Source organism: Piliocolobus tephrosceles, chromosome 2 (assembly GCF_002776525.5).
Source record: "Piliocolobus tephrosceles isolate RC106 chromosome 2, ASM277652v3, whole genome shotgun sequence".
Classification (NCBI taxonomy): domain Eukaryota; kingdom Metazoa; phylum Chordata; class Mammalia; order Primates; family Cercopithecidae; genus Piliocolobus; species Piliocolobus tephrosceles.
The window spans coordinates 37,259,292-37,281,714 of NC_045435.1; the positions used below are offsets into that span (position 1 = coordinate 37,259,292).

Below are 22,423 nucleotides of genomic sequence, written 5' to 3' on the forward strand. Positions count from 1 at the left end.
CAAAGCTGGAGGCATCACACTACCTGACTTCAAACTGTGCTACAAGGCTGCAGTAACCAAAAGAGCATGGTACTGGTACCGAAACAGAGATGTAGACCAATGGAACAGAACAGAGGCCTCAGAAATAATACCACACATCTACAACCATCTGATCTTTGGCAAACCTGACAAAAGCAAGCAATGGGGAAAGGATTCCCTATTTAATAAATGTTGCTGGGAAAACTGGCTAGCCATATGTAGAAAGCTGAAACTGGATCTCTTCCTTACACATTAAACAAAAATTAATTAAAGATCGATTAAAGACTTAAATGTTAGACCTAAAACCATAAAAACCCTAGAAGAAAACCTAGGCAATACCATTCAGGACATAGGCATGGGCAAGGACTTCATGTCTAAAACACCAGAAGCAATGGCAACAAAAGCCATAATTGACAAATGGGATCTAACTAAACTAAAGAGCTTCTGCACAGCAAAAGAAACTACCATCAGAGTGAACAGGCAACCTACACAATGGGAGAAAATTTTTGCAATCTACTCATCTGACAAAGGCCTAATATCCAGAATCTACAAAGAACTCAAATTTACAAGAAAAAAAAAAAACATCAAAAAGTGGGCAAAGGATATAAACGGATACTTCTCAAAAGAATACATTTATGCAGCCAACAGACACATGAAAAAATGCTCATCATCGCTGGCCATCAGAGAAATGCAAATCAAAACCACAATGAGATACCATCTCACACCAGTTAGAATGGCGATCATTAAAAAGTCAGGAAACAACAGGTGCTGGAGAAGATGTGGAGAAATAGGAACACTTGTACACTGTTGGTGGGAGTGTAAATTAGTTCAACCATTGTGGAAGACAGTGTGGCGATTCCTCAGGGATCTAGAAGTAGAAATACCATTTGACCCAGCCATCCGATTACTGGGTATATACCCAAAGGATTATAAATCATGCTGCTATAAAGACACATGCATATGTATTTTTATTGCAGCACTATCCACAATAGCAAAGACTTGGAACCAACCCAAATGTCCATCAATGATTGACTGGATTAAGAAAATGTGGCACATATACACCATGGAATACTATGCAGCCCTAAAAAAGGATGAGTTCATGTCCTTTGTAGGGACATGGATGAAGCAGGAAACCATCATTCTGAGCAAACTATCTTAAGGACAAAAAAATCAAACACCACATGTTCTCACTCATAGGTGGGAATTGAACAATGGGAACACTTGGACACAGGAAGGGGAACATCACACATGGGGGCCTGTCATGGGTTTAGGGGATGGGGAAGGGATAGCATTGGGAGATATACCTAATGTAAATGACGAGTTAATGGGTGCAGCACACTAACATGGCACATGTATACATATGTAACAAACCTGTACGTTGTGCACATGTACCCTAGAACTTAAAGTATAATAAAAAATAATAATAAAAAGAAATTTTAGGTACTTGTTTTAGTAAATGTTTTATTGAAATAAAATGACATTTCCTACAATTTACCCATTTACAGTACACGATTCAGTGATTTGGGGTATGAGTATATTCACTGAATTTTGTAACCATCACCAAATCAATGTTTAGATATTTTTGTTACTCTAAAAAGAAACCATGTACCTATTACCAGTTACTTCCCTTTCTCTCCAAACCTCGTGATTCTAGGCAATAACTACTTTATTCTTTGTATATATGAATTTGTCTATTATAGCCATTTCAAAGCAATAAAACCATACAATATTTGGTATTTTGTCACTGGCTTTTTTCACTTAACAAAATTCTTTCAAGGTTCATTCATGTCATACGAGTACTTTATTCCTTTTTATTGGTAAATAAGGTTACATTTTATCATATTTTATTTATTCATTTTTCAGTGCTTTTTGAGGCCTAGGCAGGAGGGTTGCTTGAGCCCAGGAGTTCAAGGCTGCAGTGAGCTATGATCATGCCACTGCACTCCCTGTCTTGAAAAAAAAAAAAGTAGCTTTGTGTTTAACGTTTAGACGACATAACAGACTGCTATTAGAAGTGGCCTCATAGAATGAGTTGGGAAGTGTTTCCTACTCTTCTGTTCTTTGGAGAGTTTGTGAAAAATTGGTACTAATTCTTCCTCAAATGTTTGCTAGAACTCAACAGTGAAGCCCTCTGGTCCTGGGCTACTCTTTGTGAGAGGTTTTTCCAATTACAAATTCATTTCATTACTTGTTATGTCTATTCATATCTTCTAAAGTCAGTTTTGATAGTTTGTGTTTTTCTGGGAATTTATACATTTTGTACAGGTTATCTAATTTATTGGAATATTGTTATTCATAATACTCCATTACAATCTTTTTAATTCTCTGAGATAGGTCCCTCTTTTCACCTTTTTTTCTTTTCTTTTCTTTTCTTTTTTAGACAGAGTCTAGCTCTGTCACCAGGCTGGAGTGCAGTGGTGAGATCTTGGCTCACTGCAACCTCCTCCTCCCAGGTTCAAGCGATTCTTCAGCCTCGGCCTCCCAAGTAGCTGGGACTTCAGGCACATGCCACCATGCCCAGCTAAATTTTGTATTGTTTTATACAAAAATTAGATGGGGTTTCATTATGTTGGCTAGGATGGTCTTGATCTCTTGACCTCGTGATCTGCCCGCCTCGGCTTCCCAAAGTGCTGGGATTACAGGTGTGAGTCACCATGCCCGGCCTTTACTCTTGATTATAATGTTAGTTTCTCTTCTTGTCTTGGTCAACCTGGCTAAAGTTTTGTCAATCGTTTTGACCTTTTCAAAGAACCAACTTTTTTTTCAGCTTTATTGAGTTACAAGAGACAAAAACTGATTATATTTAAGGTATGCAACTCAATATTTTATATAAATTAACATCCATCACTTCACATAATTGTCATTTTCTTCCTTTTCCCCTTCCCTGCTTCACCCTTACAACCACCATTCTACTTTCTCTAAGTGTATTTTCACTTTTGCATATGTGAGATCATGCAATATTTGTCTTTCTGTGTCTGAATTGTTTCACTTAGCATAATATCCTCCAGGTGCATCCAAGTTGTCATAAATGTCAGGATTTACTTTTTTATAAAAGCTGAATAATATTTCAGTGTATTAGTGTGTGTGTGTATCATATTTTCTTGATCTATTTATCTTTTGATGGACAGCTTTTAGGTTGTGTTCATATCTTGGCTATGTGAATAATATTGCAGTGAAAACGGGAATATAGATATGTCTTTGAGATACTGATTTCCTTTGGATATATACCCAGAAATGAGATTGCTGGATCTGTGGAAGTTCTATTTTTAATTTTTGAGGAATCTTCATACCATTTTCTGTAATGGCTGTACCAATTTACATTCCCATCAGCAATGCACAAGGGTTCCCTTTTCTCCACATTCTTGCCAACATTCGTTATCTTTTGTCTTTGATAATAGCCATTGAAACAGGTGAGATGATTTCTGGTGGTTTTGATATGCATTTCCTTAATAATTAGTAATGTTAAACACTTTTTCATACATTTGTTGACCCTCTGTATGTCATCTTTGAGATATGTCTATTCAACCCTTTTACCCATTTTTTAATTGGGCTGTTCGGTTTATTGCTATTGAGTTGTTTGAATTTCTTATATGATTTAGATATTAACCCCTTATCAGACATAAGATTTAAATATTTTTTCCCATTCTGTAGGTTATTTTGTCACTCTATTGCTTGTTTTCTTTGCTCTGCAGATGCTTTTTAGTTTGATTCAATCCCACTTAACTTTGTAATATATTTTGAAATCAGAAAGTGGGATGCCTCCAGCATTGTTATTCTTGTTCAATATTACTTTGGCTATTTGGGGTCTTTTGTGGTTCCACGTGAATTTTAGGATTTTTTTTCTATTTCTATAAAGGATTTCATTGGTGTTTTCATAGGGATTTCATTGAATCTATGGATCACTTTGGATAGCATGGGGATTTTTAACAGTATCAATTTTTTTTTTTTTTTTTTTTTTTTTTTTTTTAAGACAGTCTTGCTCTATCACCCAGGCTGGAGTGCAGTGGCATGATCTTGGCTCACTGCAACCTCAACCTGCTGGGTTCAAGCAATTCTCCTGCCTCAGCCTCCCACATAGCTGAGATTACAGACACCCACTACTATGCCTGGCTAGATTTTTTTGTATTTTTAGTAGAGATGGGATTTCACCATGTTGGTCAGGCTAGTCTCCAACTTTTTAACTCAGGTAATCCACCCGCCTCGGCCTCCCAAAGTGCTGGGATTACAGGCATGAGCCACCACACCCAGCAATATTAATTCTCCCAGTCCATAAAAACGGATGTCTTTCCTTTTATTTGTGTTCAAAGAACCAACTTTTTGATTATTTGTTTTTGTATTTATTTTTTCTTTTATACTTCATTAATTTCTGCTATAATCTTTATTTCCTTTTTTCTGTTTTCTTTCAGTTTAGTTTGTTTTTTATTTTTCTATGTTTTAATGTGGATGGTGAGGATGTTGATTTGAGTTTTTTTCTTTTCTTTTCTTTTTTTCTTTTTTTGAGATGGGTCTCATTCTGTCATGCAGGCAGGAGTGCGGTGGTGTGATCATGGATCATGGCTTACTGCAATCTCAACCGCCCTGGCTCAAGTGATCGTCCCACCTCAGCCTTTCAAGTAGCTGGGACTACAGGCATGTGTTACTATGCCCAGATTATTGATTGATTGATTGATTGATTGAGACAGGGTCTCCCTATGTTACCCAGTCTGGTCTCGATACCCCGGACTCAAACAATCTTTCCACCTCAGCCTCCCAAAGTGCTGGGATTACAGGTGCAACCCACTGTGCTCAGCCCTTTTTTTTTTTTTTAACATACTTGCTTATAGCTATAAATTTTCCTCTCAGCATTTCTTCAGCTACATACTGGAGTTTTTAGTATGTTGTATCTTCATTTCATTCTTCACAAAGTATTTTTGGTTTCTTTCATTTGTTATTCAGTCAGATACTAGTATAGCCACTGAAGATTTCTTATGGCTGCTATTTCCATTTTATGCCCCTTTTTACTATTTGCTTTAACCTTTTGTGTATCTTTGATCTAAAGCATGTCTCCTGTAGAAAGCATATAGTTGGATACTATTTGTTTGTTTTGTGCAGTCATACTGTATCTTCCTTTTGATTGGAATGTTTAATCAATTCACATTTAATGTTATTGTTGGTAATGTTAGATTGATGGCTGTAAATTTAGTTTTTATTTTCCATATGTTCATGCCTTTTTTCCCTGCACTCCTCCTTTACTGATTTTTTAAACATTAAATGAATATTTATTTATTTACTTTAAGTTCTGGGATACATAGGCAGAACGTGCAGGTTTGTTACATAGGCATACATGTGCCATGGTAGTTTGCTGCACCTATCAACCCATCATCTGGGTTTTAAGCCCCACATACATTAGGTATTTGTCCACATACTCTCCCTCCCCTTGCCCCCTACCCCACAGCAGGCCCCGATATGTGATGTTCCCCTCCCTGTGTCCATGTGTTTTCATTGTTCAACTCCCAATTATGAGTGAGAACATGCAGTGCTTGGTTTTCTGTTCCTATGTAAATTTGCTGAGAATGATGGCTTCAAGCTTCATCTATGTCCCTGCAAAGGACATGAACTCATCCTTTTTTATGGCTGCACAGGATTCCAAAGTGTATATGGGCCACATTTTCTTTATTCTTTCTATCACTGATGGGCATTTGGGTTGTTTCCAAGTCTTTGCTATTGTGAATAGTGCTGCAATAAACATATGCATCCATGTGTCTTCATAGTAGAATGATTTATAATCCTTTGGGTATATACCCAGGAGTGAGATTGCTGGGTCAAATGGTATTTCTTGTTCTAGATCCTTGAGGAACCACCACACTGTCTTCCACATTGATTGAATTAATTTACACTGCCACCAACAGTGTAAAAGCATTTCTATTTCTCCACAGACTCACCAGCATATGTTCTTTCCTGACTTTTTAATAGCCATTCTAACTGGTGTGAGATGGTATCTCATTGTGGTTTTGATTTGCATTTCTCTAACGAGCAGTGATGATGAATATTTTTTCATATGTTTCTTGGCTGCATAAATGTCTTTTGAGAAGTGTTTGTTCATATGCTTCTCCCACTTTTTGATGTTTTTTTCTTCTTGTAAATTTGTTTAAGTTCCTTGTAGATTCTGGATATTAGACCTTTATCAGGTGGATAGCTTGTAAACATTTTCTCCCATTTTGTAGGTTGCTTGTTCACTCTGATGATAGTTTCTTTCACTGTGCAGAAGCTCATAAGTTTGATTAGATCCCATATGTCAATTTTGGCTCTTGTTGCCATTGCTTTTAATGTTTTAGTCATGAAGTCTTTGCCCATGCCTATGTCCTAAATGGTATTACCTAGGTTTTCTTCTAGGGTTTTTATGGTTTTAGGTCTAACATTTAAGTCTCTAATCCATCTTGAATTAATTTTCGTATAAGGAGTAAGGAAAGGATCCAGTTTCAGCTTTCTACTTATGGCTAGCCAATTTTTCCAGCACCATTTATTAAATAGGGAATCCTTTCCCCATTTCTTGTTTTTGTCAGGTTTGTCAAAGATCAGATGGCTGTAGATGTGTGGTATTTCTGAGGGCTCCGTTCTGTTCCATTGGTCTATAGCTCTATTTTGGTACCAGTACCATGCTGTTTTGGTTACTGTAGCCTTGTAGTATAGTTTGAAGTCAGGTAGCGTGATGCCTCCAGCTTTGTTCTTTTGACTTAGGATTGTCTTGGCAATGCGGGCTCTTTTTTGGTTCCATATGAACTTTAAAGCAGTTTTTTTCCAATTCTGTGAAGAAACTCATTGGTAGCTTGATGGGGATGGCATTGAATCTGTAAATTACCTTGGGCAGTATGGCCATTTTCATGATATTGATTCTTCCTATCCATGAGCATGGTATGCTCTTCCATTTGTTTGTGTCCTCTTTTATTTCACTGAGCAGTGGTTTGTAGTTCTCCTTGAAGAGGTCCTTTACATCCCTTGTAAGTTGGATTCCTAGGTATTTTATTCTCTTTGAAGCTATTGTGAATGGAAGTTCATTCCTGATTTGGCTCTCTGTTTGTCTGTTACTGGTGTATAAGAATGCTTGCTATTTTTGCACATTAATTTTGTATCCTGAGACTTTGCTGAAGTTGCTTATCAGCTTAAGGAGATTTTGGGCTGAGACAATGGGGTTTTCTAAATATACAATCATGCCATCTGCAAACGGGGACAATTTGACTTCTTCTTTTCCTAACTGAATACCCTTTATTTCTTTCTCTTGCCTGATTGCCCTGGCCAGAACTTCCAACACTATGTTGAATAGGAGTGGTGAGAGAGGGCATCCCTGTCTTGTGCCAGTTTTCAAAGGGAATGCTTCCAGCTTTTGCCCATTCAGTATGATATTGGGTGTGGGTTTGTCATAAAGAGCTTTTATGATTTTTACATATGTTCTATCAATATCTAGTTTATTGAGAGTTATTAGCATGAAGCGCTGTTGAATTTTGTCAAAGGCCTTTTCTGCATCTATTGAGATAATCATGTGGTTTTTTTTTTTTTTTTTTTTTTTTGTATTCTTTAGTAGAGACAGGGTTGCACCGTGTTAACCGGGATGGTCTCGATCTCCTGACCTCATGATCTGCCTGTCTCAGCCTCCCAAAGTGCTGGGATTACAGGCTTGAGCCACTGCGCCCAGCCAATCATGTGGTTTTTGTCATTGGTTCTTTTTATGTGATGGATTATGTTTATTGACTTGTGTATGTTGAGCCAGCCTTGCATCCCAGGGATGAAGCCAACTTGATCATGGTGGGTAAGCTTTTTGATGTGCTGCTGGATTTCGTCTGCCAGTATTTTATTGAGGATTTTGTATCGACGTTCATCAGGGATATTGGCATGAAATTTTCTTTTTTTGTTGTGTCTCTGCCAGGTTTTGGTATCAGGATGATGCTGGCCTCAGGAAATGAGTTAGGGAGGAGTCCCTCTTTTTCTATTATTTGAAATAGTTTCAGAAGGAATGGTTCCAGCTCCTCTTTGTACCTCTGGTAGAATTTGTCTGTGAATCCATCCATTCTTGGACTTTTTTTGGTTGGTAGGCTGTTAATTACTGCCTCAATTTCAGAGCTTGTTCTTGGTTCATTCCAGGATTCATCTTCTTCCTGTTTTAGTCTTGGGAGGTTGTATGTGTCCAGGAATTTATCCATTTCTTCTAGATTTTCTAGTTTACTTGTGTAGAGGTGCTTATATTATTCTCTGATGGTAGTTTGTATTTCTGTGGAATCAGTGATGATATCCCCTTTATCATTTCTTATTGTGTCTATTTGATTCTTCTGTCTTTTCTTCTTCATTAGTCTACCCAGCAGTCTATTTTGTTAATCTTTTCATAAAACCAGCTCCTGGATTTACTGATTTTTTTGAAGGGTTTTTCATGTCTCTTTCTTATTCAGTTCCACTCTGATCTTAGTTATTTCTTGTCTTCTGCTAGCTTTTGAATTTGTTTGCTCTTTCTTCTCAAGTTTTTTTCATTGTGATGTTAGTGTGTTGATTTTTTATCTTTCTCACTTTCTGATATGGGCATTTAGTGCTATAAATTCTGCTCTTAACATTGCTTTAGCTGTGTCCCAGAGATTCTGGGTTTGTTGTATCTCTCTTTGTTCTCATTGGTTTCAAAGAACTTTTTTATTTTTGCCTTAATTTTATTATTTACCCAGTAGTCATTCAGGAGCAGGTTATTCAGTTTCCATTAGTTGTGCAGTTTTGAGTGAGTTTCTTAATCCTGAGTTCTGATTTGATTACACTGTGGTCTGAGAGACTGTTTGCTATGATTTCCATTTGTTTGCATTTGCTGAGGAGTGCTTTGCTTCCAATTATGTGGTCGATTTTAGAATAAGTGTTACGTGGCACTTAGAAGAATGTATATTCTATTGATTTGTGGTGGAGAGTTCTGCAGTTGTCTTTTAGGTCCTCTTAGTCCAGGGCCGAGTTCAAGTCCTGAATATCCTTGTTAATTTTTTGTCTTGTTGATCAGTCTAATATTGATAGTGGGGTGTTAAATTCTCCCACTATTACTGTGCGGGAGTCCAAGTCTCTTTGTAGGTCTCTAAGAACTTGTCTTATGAATCTGAGTGGGATATTGACTCATATCCCAGTGTGTGGATACTCCTCTGTTGGGTGCATATATGTTTAGCATAATTAGCTCTTCTTGTTGCATTGATCCCTTTACCATTATGTAATGCCCTTCTTTCTCTTTTTTGATCTTTGTTGGTTTAAAGTCTGTTTTGTCAGAGACTAGGATTGCAACCTCTACTGTTTTTTTGCTTTCCATTTGCTTGGTAAATATTCCTCCATCCCTTTATTTTGAGCCTAGTGTGTCTACTTGTGAGATGGGTCTCCTGAATTGCAGCACACTCATGGGTCTTGATTCTTTATCCAATTTGCCAGTCTTGTCTTTAATTGGGGACTTTAGCCCATTACCATTAAGGGTTAATATGGTAATGTGTGAATTTGATCCTATCATTATGATGCTAGCTGGTTATTTTGCACATTAGTTGATGCAGTTTCTTCATAGTGTCATTGGTTTTTATGTTGGTATGTTTTTCCAGTGACTGGTACTGTTTGTTTTGGTTTTTTTCTCCCCCCATATTTAGTGCTTCCTTCAGGAGCTCTTGTAAGGTAGGCTGGGTGGTAACAATATCCCTCAACATTTGCTTGTCTGGAAAGCATTTTATTTCTCTGCTTATTAAACTTAGTTTGGCTGGATATGAAATTCTCATTTGAAAATTCTTTTCTTTAAGAATGTTGAATATTGTCCCCCTCCTGGTTTCAAGGGATTCTCGTGCCTCAGCCTCCCAAGTAGGTGGGAATACAGGCACTTGCTACCACACCTGGCTAATTTTTGTGTTTTTAATAGAGACAGGGTTTCACCATGTTGGCCAGACTGGTCTCCTGGCCTCAGGTGATCCACCTACCTTGGCCTCCCAAATTACTGAGATTACAAGCATTAGCCATTGTGCTTGACTCTTCTTCTCCTTTTTTTTTTTTTTTTTGTCCAATTTTTCGTTATACATGTTATATCTCTGTGTTCTGCAAACCCAATAATACATTGTTTAAATTAAATTACTATGAAATCTTATATAATTGTATGTCTTTTAAGGATGTTGACAAAAATGTAGATCCTGTATATATTCATAGAATCTGTTACATTGATGTTTTTGCTTATCATTTTTGGTTTTCTTCATTTGTTGCTATAGATTCAAATTACCAACGGTGGTATCTTTTCCGTGTTCCAATATTGCTTTGCTCTCACCCACCTCCTTTGTGTTGTTACTGGCAAATATATATACAGATCTCACAATACAATTACATACATATTGTCTTATATAATTGATTTTTGAATCGGTTAAAAGGTGCTTGGAGAATAAATATGCAATTATGCCATTGTAATTGTCTACCTAGTTACCTTTACTGGTATGCTGTTCTTTGTGTAGATTTGAATTACTTGCTAGGGTTACTTTCTTTCACCCTGAAGGACTTTCCTTAGTATTTTTTGTAAGATAGCTCTGTTATCAACAAATTCTCTCAGTTTTTGTTTATCTGGAGATGTCTTTATTTCATCTTTATTTTTGAAAGACAGTTTTGCTCAACATAAGACTCTTGATTTGCAGATTTTTTTTTCTTCTACTGTTTTGAATATGTCATTTCACATTCCATTGCCTTTCAGCTTCCATTGTTTCTGAAAATTAGCTGTTAATCTTAATAGGGCTCCTTTGTACACACTGTTTTCAAGGTATCTTTTTTTCTTTTAAGCATGTTTACTGGGATGTGTCTGAGTAGAGATTTCTTTATCCTGCTTGAAGTTTACTGAACTTCTTAAAGCATAGATAATGTTTTTCATCAAATTTAGGAAAGTTTTCAACCATTATTTTAAGAAATATTTGTATTCCTTTCTTTCCTTTTCTTCTGTTATTTCCATTATATATATTCTTGTGATTAATGGTATTCGACATTTCTTTGAGATTGTTCATACTCCTTCATTCTTTTTTTCTGTTTTTTTTTTCTGTGCTGTTTCAATAATCTTCTTCTTCCAGCATCAGTCTCTTACACCCTCAAAAATTGCTCTCTTAAATAAGTCACATAAATAGTTTTGAAACATTGCTTTACACTCATCACTCCCTAACTTGGAAGCTTCTTATAACTCTCCATTTTCTATATTGAAAATAAGTTTAGAGATTGCCATTGATTAGCTATTTTGTACCTCATTAACATTATTTCCCCTATTCCCCTTCATGAATCTTTTAATCTAGTCAAATTGGCTTGTCAATAAAACCAGTTTTAATATCAACCTCTACAGCACTTTATGCTTATCACTCATTTCATTATAGTACCTCATAATGTCATTTTAACTTCTCTCCCCTGGCTGTGTCACTTTTTTTATTTCTCTATTCCCACATCATTACCAAAGCCAGTAATCTCCAACCATCTAGTTTTCAATCTTAAGACTATTGTTCAGAGCCTGGCTTAGAGGCTTATGCCTGTAATCCCAGCACTTTGGGAGGCTGAGAACGGGTGGATCACTAGGTCAGGAGACAGAGACCATCCTGGCTAATACAGTGAAACCCTGTCTCTATTAAAAATACAAAAAAATAGCCAGGTGTAGTGGCACATGCCTGTAGTTCCAGCTCCTCAGGAGGCTGAAGCAGGATAATCATTTGAACCCAGGAGGTGGAGGTTGCAGGGAGCCAAGATCACACCACTGCACTCCAGCCTGGGTGACAGAGTGAGACTCCATCTCAAAAAAAAAAAAAAAAAAAAAAAATACTATTATTCAGACAAGTTCCTGAGCAAAAGTTTTCTCTTTGTAAGGCATCATGATATACATATAATGTCAGCAATTCTATTTTACATATGGCACAGATATGTATATTTTTGTACAGTGTGAATGATTATGGTCAATTTTATATTATTTGTTTCTTGTTTAGTAAACATAGGGTAAAATAAAGAAAAGGCAATTTCAGAAAGCATGCCAAGCAGCAGATATTGATTTGTTGTTTAATTCCTTCCCCTTAAAACACGTTGAATAAAACTATCTTGATATCCTATTTGGATTTGCTTATGTCATTGTGAAGCTAAGCTGAAAATTTAAAGCTATATGCATGTAAACTTCTATGTAATAGATATGTGACTATAAACAACTGTGGTAACACAAGAATAAATAAGGGTACTTACTGAAAATGAAAAAGAAACAAACATTGCATTTCAGAACAAATGCCAATTTAACCAAAATGAGACATAGAATTAAACTGAAAGCATAACTAGAAAGATAAGCATGTTATATGCAGAAGTAGCTTCACTTCTATTTCCTTCTCTTTTTGATCCTTTATTCAAAATCTTATGGAGTCTAAACAGAATAACCCATCCCCTGTAAGAAATTATCATTTTTGTTTTATGCAAAATGAATACATCATTAAAATTATTTTTAAAAATCATGAAATATAGTATCTGTGTTCATTGTCTAATGGAAGTTTTAAAAAATATATATTTGATAGAAATAGAATAATTTTGATAGTTCATTATATGCTTTAAATAGCAAGTATTTCTCTGTATGAAAGGAGTTTGCATGTATTATAGATAAAATATTGATCCTAGTATGGATTGTCATTGTTGTCCTAGTCTGTTTCGTGCTGCTGTAACAGAATACCACACACTACGCAATTTATAAACAATAGAGGTTTATTTGGCTTATGATTCTGGAGGCTGGAAAGTCCAAGATTGAGGGGCAACATCTGATGAGGGACTTCTTACTGTGTTGTAACATGGTGGAAGGTATCACATGTTGAGAGATGTGCAACAGATGGAAGGGGCCTGAGCTAATCCTTTCATCAGAAACCCACTCCCATGATAACCAACCCATTCTCACAATAACTGTATTAATTCAAACATGAGGGCAAAGCCCCCATGTCCTAATCACCTCTTAAAAATCTCATTCTCAATACTGTTGCACTGGGGATTAAGTTTCCAACACATGAATTTTGGGGGACACATTCAAACCATAGCAATAGTAATAAATTTCATTATGTAGATAAGTATGTATGTGTGATCTTCAATTCTAAACTTACTTTGTCTTCAAACTTAAATAATTAAAATAATTCCACATGAAATTAGATTTATGTGTGAAGAATGTAAAGTGATGAAAGTTATATAATTTTACAGGTAATTTTATGAATTATGTAGCAGACAATTATTGCAACTCTAAAGATTGTTTACAAATTCAACAAAAATATTAGGATTCATAGACATAAGTTTATCCTGTTATGACAAACACATAATTACATTATTATTCCTTTATCTTTAAATTCCTTTAGTCAAATTTTTAAATTCTTACAGATGAATAGAATTTAAATTAGATTTAATTAAATCTTTTTTTCTTTAGGAAAAAGTCAAAGAGAAGGAAGAAAATCTGAATCTTGTAAACCAATTCTTAAAGTAGAATACAAGACCTGCAAAAACAGGTATGCATTTTTACTTTAGGGAAAGAGGGATATGAAGCAGAGACAATAAAGGCAAATGATCTTTAATGTTAATATATTGTTTAAAGTTTTACATAATTGTAAATACAACTGAATCCTCCATATTAACATAACTGATTTTTTGTCTGGTAGACATATCTCTGATAATGATTATTATGAATATTGCAAATTGCAAGTGTTAATTATTTCAGGATTCTTAATGAGCATTTAGATAAGTATTATACACAATAATTTTAACAGTAAAGGACTTCTGACCATGCATCCTACAAGTAGCAGGATTAAGCAGAAGCAATGTGTCCATTGATATTGCATGTGAAAGACTTAAATACATAACCAAGTCTCTGTACTTTAAGATCTTACATTCTGAAGTCAGACGATTACAGTTTGTTGGAAAGATAAAGTTATGTACATTAATGTAATAAAAAGTACTAAATTTTAAGATGTTGAAAAATAAAAAAAAATTCGTATAATATTATTTTGTGTTTAAAGTAGCCATATCCAGCTGAGTGCCCTGCCTCACGCCTGTAATCCCAGCACTTTGGGAGGCTAAGGCGGGTGGATTACCTGAGGTTAGGAAATTGAGACCAGCTAGGGGAGCATGGCAAAAACCTGTCTCTACTGAAAACACACAAAAAAAATTAGCAGGGCATGGTGGCACATGCCTGTAATCCCAGCTACTTGAGAGGCTGAGGCACAAGAATCCCTTGAACCCAGGAGGTGGAAGTTGCAGTGAGCCGAGATGGTGCCACTACACTTCAGCCTGGGCAACAGAACGAGACTCTGTCTCAAAAAAAAAAAAAAAAAAAAGTAGCCATGTCCTATATATCAACAAGTTCCTTTTACCTGGCAATAATAATTAGTGGCAATATGCTCATTCAGAATTACCATGGTAAATCTTGCCAAACATTAAATTATTTTAATTCAAATTAAATAATCCTACTTTATATTAATAATGTGCTCATTTTATAATGTTTTCTTGGTATCATAGGTTTACTGAATGTTTGTTTATAACTGCTCTTCTAAAATTTTAATAGTACAAAATTATGGTCATTTTTAACCAGTTATTTTATCTATATATAAATATCTCTTTAGCCTACTATGCATTAACTGATAAAAATGACCACTGTTTTATACCATTATAAGTATTAGAATGTTTTAAATTTAATCATTATTAATGGAAATATGAAATATATGACATATATTTTGCCTCTTAAAATATTACTTATAGTTTAAACTTTGCTTGAGTCTTCAGGTTCAAAATTATTTACAATATTTGTTATATGGTATTGCACTTCAAGGATTATTAAGGTGCAGGACACTATATTAACTATTCCTAGCAGCTTGTGGTATTATTTTGTGGGGTTTTTGTTCATATATATATATATATATATATATATATATATATATATATATTTATTTATTTATATATAGTTTATTATACTTTAAGTTTTGGAATACATGTGTAGAACGTGCAGGTTTGTTACATAGTTATACACGTGCCATGGTGGTTTGCTGCACCCATCAACCCATCATCTACATTAGGCATTTCTCCTAATGCTATCCCTCCCCTAGCCCCCCAACCCCCAACAGGCCCTGGTGTGATGTTCCCCTCCCTACGTCCATGTGTTCTCGTTGTTCGACTCCCAATTATGAGTGAGAATATGCAGTGTTTGGTTTTCTGTTCCTGTGTTACTTTGCTGAGAATGATGGTTTCCAGCTTCATCCATGTTCCTGCAAAGGACATGAACTTATCTTTTTTAATGACTGCTTAGTATTCCATGGTGTATATGTGCTACATTTTCGTTATCCAGTCTATCATTGACGGGCATTTGGGTTGTTTCCAAGTCTTTGCAATTGTGAATAGTGCTGCAATAAACATACATGTGCATATGTCTTTATAGTAGAATGATTTATAATCTTTTGGATATATACCCAGTAATGGGATTGCTGGGTCAAATGGTATTTCTGGTTCTAGATCCTTGAGGAACTGCTACAATGTCTTCCACAATGATTGAACGAATTTACACTCCCACTAACACTGTAAAAGCATTCCTATTTTTTCTACATCTTCTCCAGCATCTCTTGTTTCCTGAGTTTTTTCTTTTTTTTGAGATGGAGTCTTGCTCTGTCACCAGGCTAGAGTGCAGTGGCATGATCTCAGCTCACTGCAACCTCTGCTTCCTGGGTTCAAGCAATTCTCCTGCCACAGCGTCCTGAGTAACTGGGACTACAGTCGTGTGCCACCATGCCCAGCTAATTTTTGCATTTGCTTTAGTAGAGACAGGGTTACACAATGTTGGCCAGGATGGTCTCCATCTCTTGACCTTGTGATCCACCCATTCTCAGCCTCCCAAACTGCTGGGATTGCAGGAGTGAGCCAACACGCCGGCCTGTTTCCCAACTTGTTAATGATCGCCGTTCTAGCTTGCATGAGATGGTATCTCATTGTGGTTTTGATTTGCATTTCTCTAATGACCAGTGATGATGAGCATTTTTTCATGTTTGTTGGCCGCATAAATGTCTTCTTTTGAGAAGTGTCTGTTCATATACTTTGCCCACTTTTAGATGAGGGTTTTTGTTGTTTTCTTGTAAATTTGCTTAAGTTCCTTCTATATTGTGGATATTAGCCCTTTGTCAGATGGATAGATTGCAAATATATTCTCCCGTTCTGTATGTTGCCTGTTCACTCTAATGATAGCTTCTTTTGCTGTAACAGAAGATCTTTACTTTAGTTAGATCCCATTTGTCAATTTTGCCTTTTGTTGCCATTGCTTTTGGTGTTTTAGTCATGAAGTCTTTGCCTATGCCTATGTCCTGAATGGTATTGCCTAGGTTTTCTTCCAGGGTTTTATGGTTTTAGGTCTTAAGTTTAAGTCTTTAATCCATCCTGCATTAATTTTTGTATAAGGTGTAAGGAAGGGGTCTAGTTTCAGTTTTCTGCATATGGCTAGCCAGTTTTTCCAGCACCATTTATTAAATAGGGAAGCCTTTCCCCGTTGCTTGTTTTGGTCAGGTTTGTCAAAGATCAGATGGTTGTAGATGGGTAGAGTTATTTCTGAGGCCTCGGTTCTGTTCCATTGGTCTGTATATCTGTTTTGGCACCAGAACCATGCTGTTTTCATTACTATAGCCTTGTAGTATAGTTTGAAGTCAGGTAGCATGATGCCTCCAGCTTTGTTCTTTTTGCTTAGGATTGTCTTGGCTATACAGGCTCTTTTTTCCTTCCATATTAAATTTAAAGTAGTTTTTTCTAATTCTGTGGAGAAAGTCAATGGTAGCTTGAGGGGGATAGCATTCAATCGATAAAGTACTTTGGGCAGTGTGGCCATTTTCATGATATTAATTCTTCCTATCCATGAGCATGGAATGCTTTTCCATTTGTTTGTGTCCTCTCTTATTTCCTTGAGCAGTGGTTTGTAGTTCTCCTTGAAGAGGTCCTTCACTTCCCCTGTAAGTTGTATTCCTAGGTATTTTATTCTCTTTGTAGTAATTGTGAATGTGAGTTCACTCATGATTTGACTCTCTGTTTGTCTGTTATTGGTATATAGGAATGCTTGTGATTTTTGCAAATTAATTTTGTATCCTGAGACTTTGCTGAAGTTGCTTATCAGCTTAAGGAGATTTGGGGCTGAGACGATGGGGTTTTCTAAATACACAATCATGCCATCTGCAAACAAAGACAATTTGACTTCTTCCCTTCCTATTTGAATACACTTCTTTCTCTTGCCTGATTGCCCTGGCCAGAACTTCCAATACTATGTTGAATAGGAGTGGTAAGAGACTGCATCCTTATCTTGTGCCAGATTTCAAAGGGAATGCTTCCAGCTTTTGCTCAATGAGTATGATATTGGCTGTGGGTTTGTCACAAATAGCTCTTATTATTTTGAAATATGTTTCATCAATACCTAGTTTATCGAGAGTTTTTAGCATGTAGGGATGTTGAATTTTATTAAAGGGCTTTTCTACATCTATTGAGATAATCATGTGGTTTTTGCCTTTGGTTCTATTTATGTGATGGATCATGTTTATTGATTTGCATATGTTGAAGCAATCTTGCATCCCAGGTATGAAGCCTACTTGATCGTGGTGGATAAACTTTTTGATGTGCTTCTGTATTCGGTTTGCCAGTATTTTATTGAGGATTTTCGCATCGATGTTCATCAGGGATATTGGCCTGAAATTTTCTTTTTTTGTTGTGTCTCTGCCAGGTTTTGGTATCAGGAATATGCTGGCCTCATAAAATGTGTTATGGAGGAGTCCCTCTTTTTCCATTGTTGGGAATATTTTCAGAAGGAATGGTGCCAACTCCTCTTTGTACCTGTTGTAGAATTCGGCTGTAAATCCATCTGGTCCTGGGCTTTTTTGGGTTGGTAGGCTATTAATTACTGCCTCAATTTTAGAACTTATTTGTCTGTTCAGGGATTTGACTTTTTCCTGGTTTAGTCTTGGGAGGGTATATGTGTCTAGGAATTTGTCCATTTCTTCGAGGTTTTCTAGTTTATTTGCGTAGAGGTGCTTATAGTATTCTCTGATGGTAGTTTGTGTTTCTATGGGATCAGTGATGATGTCCCCTTTATCATTTTTTATTGTGTCTATTTGATTCATCTCACTTTTCTTATTTATTAGGCTGGCTAATTGTCCATGTATTTTGTTAATCTTTTCAAAAACCCAGCACCTGAATTCGTTGATATTTTGAAGGGTTTTTCATGTCTCTATCTCCTTCACTTCCACTGTGATCTTTGTTATTTCTTGTCTTCTGCTAGCTTTTGAATATGTTTGCTCTTGCTTCTCTAGTTCTTTTAATTGTGACGTTAGGGTGTCAATTTTAGATCTTTCTTGCTTTCTCCTGTGGGTATTTAGTGCTATAAATTTCTCTCTAAACACTGCTTTAACTGTGTCCCAGAGATTTTGGTACATTGTGTCTTTGTTCTCATTGGTTTCAAAGAAATTATTTATTTCTGCCTTAATTTCATTATTTACGTAGTTGTCATTCAGGAGAAAGTTGTTCGGTTTCCAAGCAGTTGTACAGTTTTGAGTGAATTTCTCCATCCTGAGTTCTAGTTTGATTGCACTGTGGTCTGAAAGTGGATTGTTTGTTATTATTTTTGTTCTTTTGCATTTCCTGGGGAATGTTTTACTTCCAATTATGTCGTCAATTTTAGAATAAGTGCATTGTGGTCCTGAGAAGAATGTATATTCTGTTGATTTGTGGTGCAGAGTTCTATAGTTGTCTATTAGGTCCACTTGGTCCAGAGTTGAGTTCAAGTCCTGAATAGCCTTGTTAATTTTCTGTCTCATTGACCTGTCTAATATTGACTGTGGAGAGTTAAAGTCTCCCACTATTATTGTGTGGAAGTCTAAGTTTCTTTGTAGGTCTCTAAGAACTTGCTTAATGGATCTCGGTGCTCCTGTATTAGTAGGATATACATTTAGGATAGTTACCTCTTCTGGCATTGATCCCTTTACCATTATGTAATGCCCTTGTTTGCCTTTTTTGATCTTTGTTTGTTTACAGTCTGTTTTATCAGAGATCAGGATTGCAAACCCTGCTTTTTTTTTTTCTTTTTTGATCCCTTTACCATTATGTAATGCCCTTGTTTGCCTTTTTTGATCTTTGTTTGTTTAAAGTCTGTTTTATCAGAGATTAGGATCGCAAACCCTGCTTTTTTTTTTTCTTTTTTGCTTTCCATTTGCTTGGTACATTTCTCCATCCCTTTATTGTGAGACTATGTGTGTCTTTGCACATGAGATGGGTCTCCTTAATACAGCACACCAATGGGTCTTGACTGTTTATCCAATTTGCCAGTCTGTGTCTTGTAATTGGGGCAATTAGCCTGTTTACATTTAAGGTTAATATTGTTATGTGTAAATTTGATAGCTGTCGTTATGATGCTAGCTGGTTATTTTGCCCATTAGTTGATGCAGTTTCTTCATACTCTCTATGGTCTTTACAATATGGTATGTTTTTGCAGTGGCTAGTACCAGTTTTTTGTTTCCATGTTTAGTACTTTCATCAGGAGCTCTTGTAAGGCAGGCCTTGCAGTGGCAAAATCTCTCAGCATTTGCTTGTCTGTAAAGGATTTTATTTCTCCTTTGCTTATGAAGCTTAGTTTGGCTGGATATGAAATTCTGGCTTGAAAATTATTTTCTTTAATAGTGTTGAATATTGGCCCCAACTTTCTTCTGGCTTGTAGGGTTTCTGCAGAGAGCCCTGCTGTTAGTCTGATGGGCTTCCCTTTGTGGGTAACCTGACCTTTCTCTCTGGCTGCCCTTAACATTTTTTCCTTCATTTCAACCTTGGTGAATCTGACGATTATGTGTCTTGAGTTTGCTCTTCTTGAGGAGTATCTTTGTGATATTCTGTTTATTTTCCGAATTGGAATGTTTTGCTTGTCTTTCTAGGTTGGGGAAGTTCTCCTGGATAATATCCTGAAGAGTGTTTTCCAACTCTGTTCCATTCCCCCCGTCACTTTCAGATACACCTATCAAACATAGGTTTGATCTTTTCACATAGTCCCATATTTCTTGGAGGCTTTGTTTGTTCCTTTTCATTCTTTTTTCTCAATCTTGTCTTCATGCTTTATTTCATTAAGTTGATCTTCAATCTCTGATATCCTTTCTTTCGCTGATCAATTCGGCTATTGAGACTTGTGTATGCTTCATGTGCTGCGTTTTTCAGCTCCTTTAGGTCATTTATCTTCTCTAAACTGGTTATTCTAGTTAGCAGTTCCTCTAACCTTTTTTCAAGGTTCTTAGCTTCCTTGCATTGGGTTAGAACATGTTCCTTTAGCTCAGAGGAATTTGTTATTACCCACCTTCTGAAACCTACTTCTGTCAATTTGTCAAACTCATTTTCCATCCAGTTTTGTTCCCTTGTTGGTGAGGAGTTGTGATCCTTTGGAGGAGGAAAGGCTTTCTGGTTTTTGGAATTTTCGGCCTTTTTACACTTTTTTTTTTTCATCTTCGTGGATTTATCTACCTTTGGTCTTGATGACCTTCGGATGGGGTTTTTGTGTGGACGTCCTTTTTGTTGATGTTGATGCTATTCCTTTCTGTTTGTCAGTTTTCCTTCTAACAGTCAAGGCCCTTTTCTCCAGGTCTGCAGGAGTTTACTGGAGGTTCACTCCAGACCCTGTTTGCCTGGGTGTCACCACGGGAGGCTGCAGAATAGCAAAGAATAATGCTGCCTGTTCCTTTCTCTGGAAGCTTCATCCTAGAGGGGCACCCACCAGATGCCAGCCAGAGCTTTCCTGTAAGAGGTGTCTGTTGACCCCTGTTGGGAGGTGTCTTCCAGTCAGGAGGCACGGGTGTCAAGGGCCCACTTGAAGAAGCTGTCTGTCCCTTAGCAGAGTTTGAGCACTGTGCTGGGAAATCTGCTGCTCTCTTCAGAGCCAGAAGGCAGGAACATTTAAGTGGGCTGAAGCTGTGCCCACAGCCACCCCTCCCCCAGGTGTCTGTCCCAGGGAGATGGGAGTTTTAGCTATAAGCCCCTGACTGGGGCTGCTGCCTTTCTTTCAGAGATGCCCTGTCCAGAAAGGAGGAAGCTAGAGAGGACTTCTGACTACAGCTTCTTTGTGGAGCTGCAGTGGGCTCTGTCCAGGTCGAACTTCCTGGCAGCTTTGTTGATGCTGTCAGGGCAATAAGGACTACTCAAGCCTCAGTAATGGTGACACCCATCCCCCCACCACGCTGGCACTTCCCAGATCGACCTCAGACTGCTGTGCTGGCAGCGAGAATTTCAAGCCGGTGGATCTTAGCTTGCTATGTTCTGTGGGATTGGGATCCTCTGAGTTAGATCACTTGGCTCCCTGGCTTCAGCCCCCTTTCCCAGGGATTGAATGATTCTGTCTTGCTGGCATTCCAGGTGCCAGTGAGGTATGAAAAGAAACTCCTTCAGCTAGCTCGGTGTCTGCCCAAATGGCTGCCCAGTTTTGTGCTTTAAACCCAGAGCCCTGAAGACATTGGCACCAGAGGGAATCTCCTTGTCTTCAGGTTGTGAAGACCATGGGAAAAGCGTAGTATCTGGGCCAGAATGCACTGTCCTCACAGCACAGTCCCTCACAGTTTCCCTTGGCTGCCCGGGGGAGTTCCTCAACCCCTGCGCTTCCCGGGTGAGGTGATGCCCCACCCTGTTTCTGCTCACCCTCCATGGTCTGCACTCACTGTCTAATCATTCCCAGTTAGATGAGCTAGGTACCTCCTTTGGAAATGCAGAAATCACTCACCTTCTGCGTTGATCTCACTGGGAGCTGCAGAGCAGAGTTGTTCCTATTTGGCCATCTCGCTAGCCCAGATTCTGCTTCACTTTTATATATTTTTAAAAATCTTTTCTCTTTCCTTCAGTTTTGGGCCACAAGGATTTCTTATAATTTTTATTGTGTTATCTACTAGTATCCAAAGTTTTGATTTTCTTTAGACTAAGAAACTTGAAAGCCAAACTTGTAAAATGAGAGCAAATAGATTCATATGAAAGCCTGAGAAGTTCTTCCATGACAAAGTTTATATGCATGGACTTTATGACATCTATTTTATTGCTCAGAAGTCTTTTAAAATATGTATTTCTGTTGGATTCTCAACAGTATTCAGTTTAATTCAGTTAAAACAACATGTAATAGTTATTACTATAGTTTAGTAGTTATTACTATATAATATATAGTATAATATAGATATATATTTAATATATTTATATAATTTAAATTATTTATATAAATATAAATTTAAAATATTTAATATACTTATATATAATATACTACATATTTATACTATATATTATATATTTATATTATATATAGTATAAATTTTACAATATAGTATATTCTATACTACAGAGTATACTATATAGTATATTCTATACTACAGAGTATACTATATAGTATATTCTATACTACAGAGTATACTATATAGTATAT

The 22,423-nt window shown here is 36.7% G+C and overlaps 1 protein-coding gene across 5 annotated transcripts in view; it reads left to right on the plus strand.

The window, feature by feature from the left end:
• STXBP5L (syntaxin binding protein 5 like) overlaps positions 1 to 22,423 on the plus strand; it is a 465,182-nt gene that overhangs the window by 244,727 nt on the left and 198,032 nt on the right. For all 5 annotated transcript variants that reach the window (XM_023214416.3, XM_023214419.3, XM_023214418.3 and 2 more), the window contains exon 10: positions 13,418 to 13,496. In XM_023214416.3, coding sequence (XP_023070184.1) covers positions 13,418 to 13,496 — 79 coding nt within the window. The remainder of the gene's footprint in view (positions 1 to 13,417; positions 13,497 to 22,423) is intronic.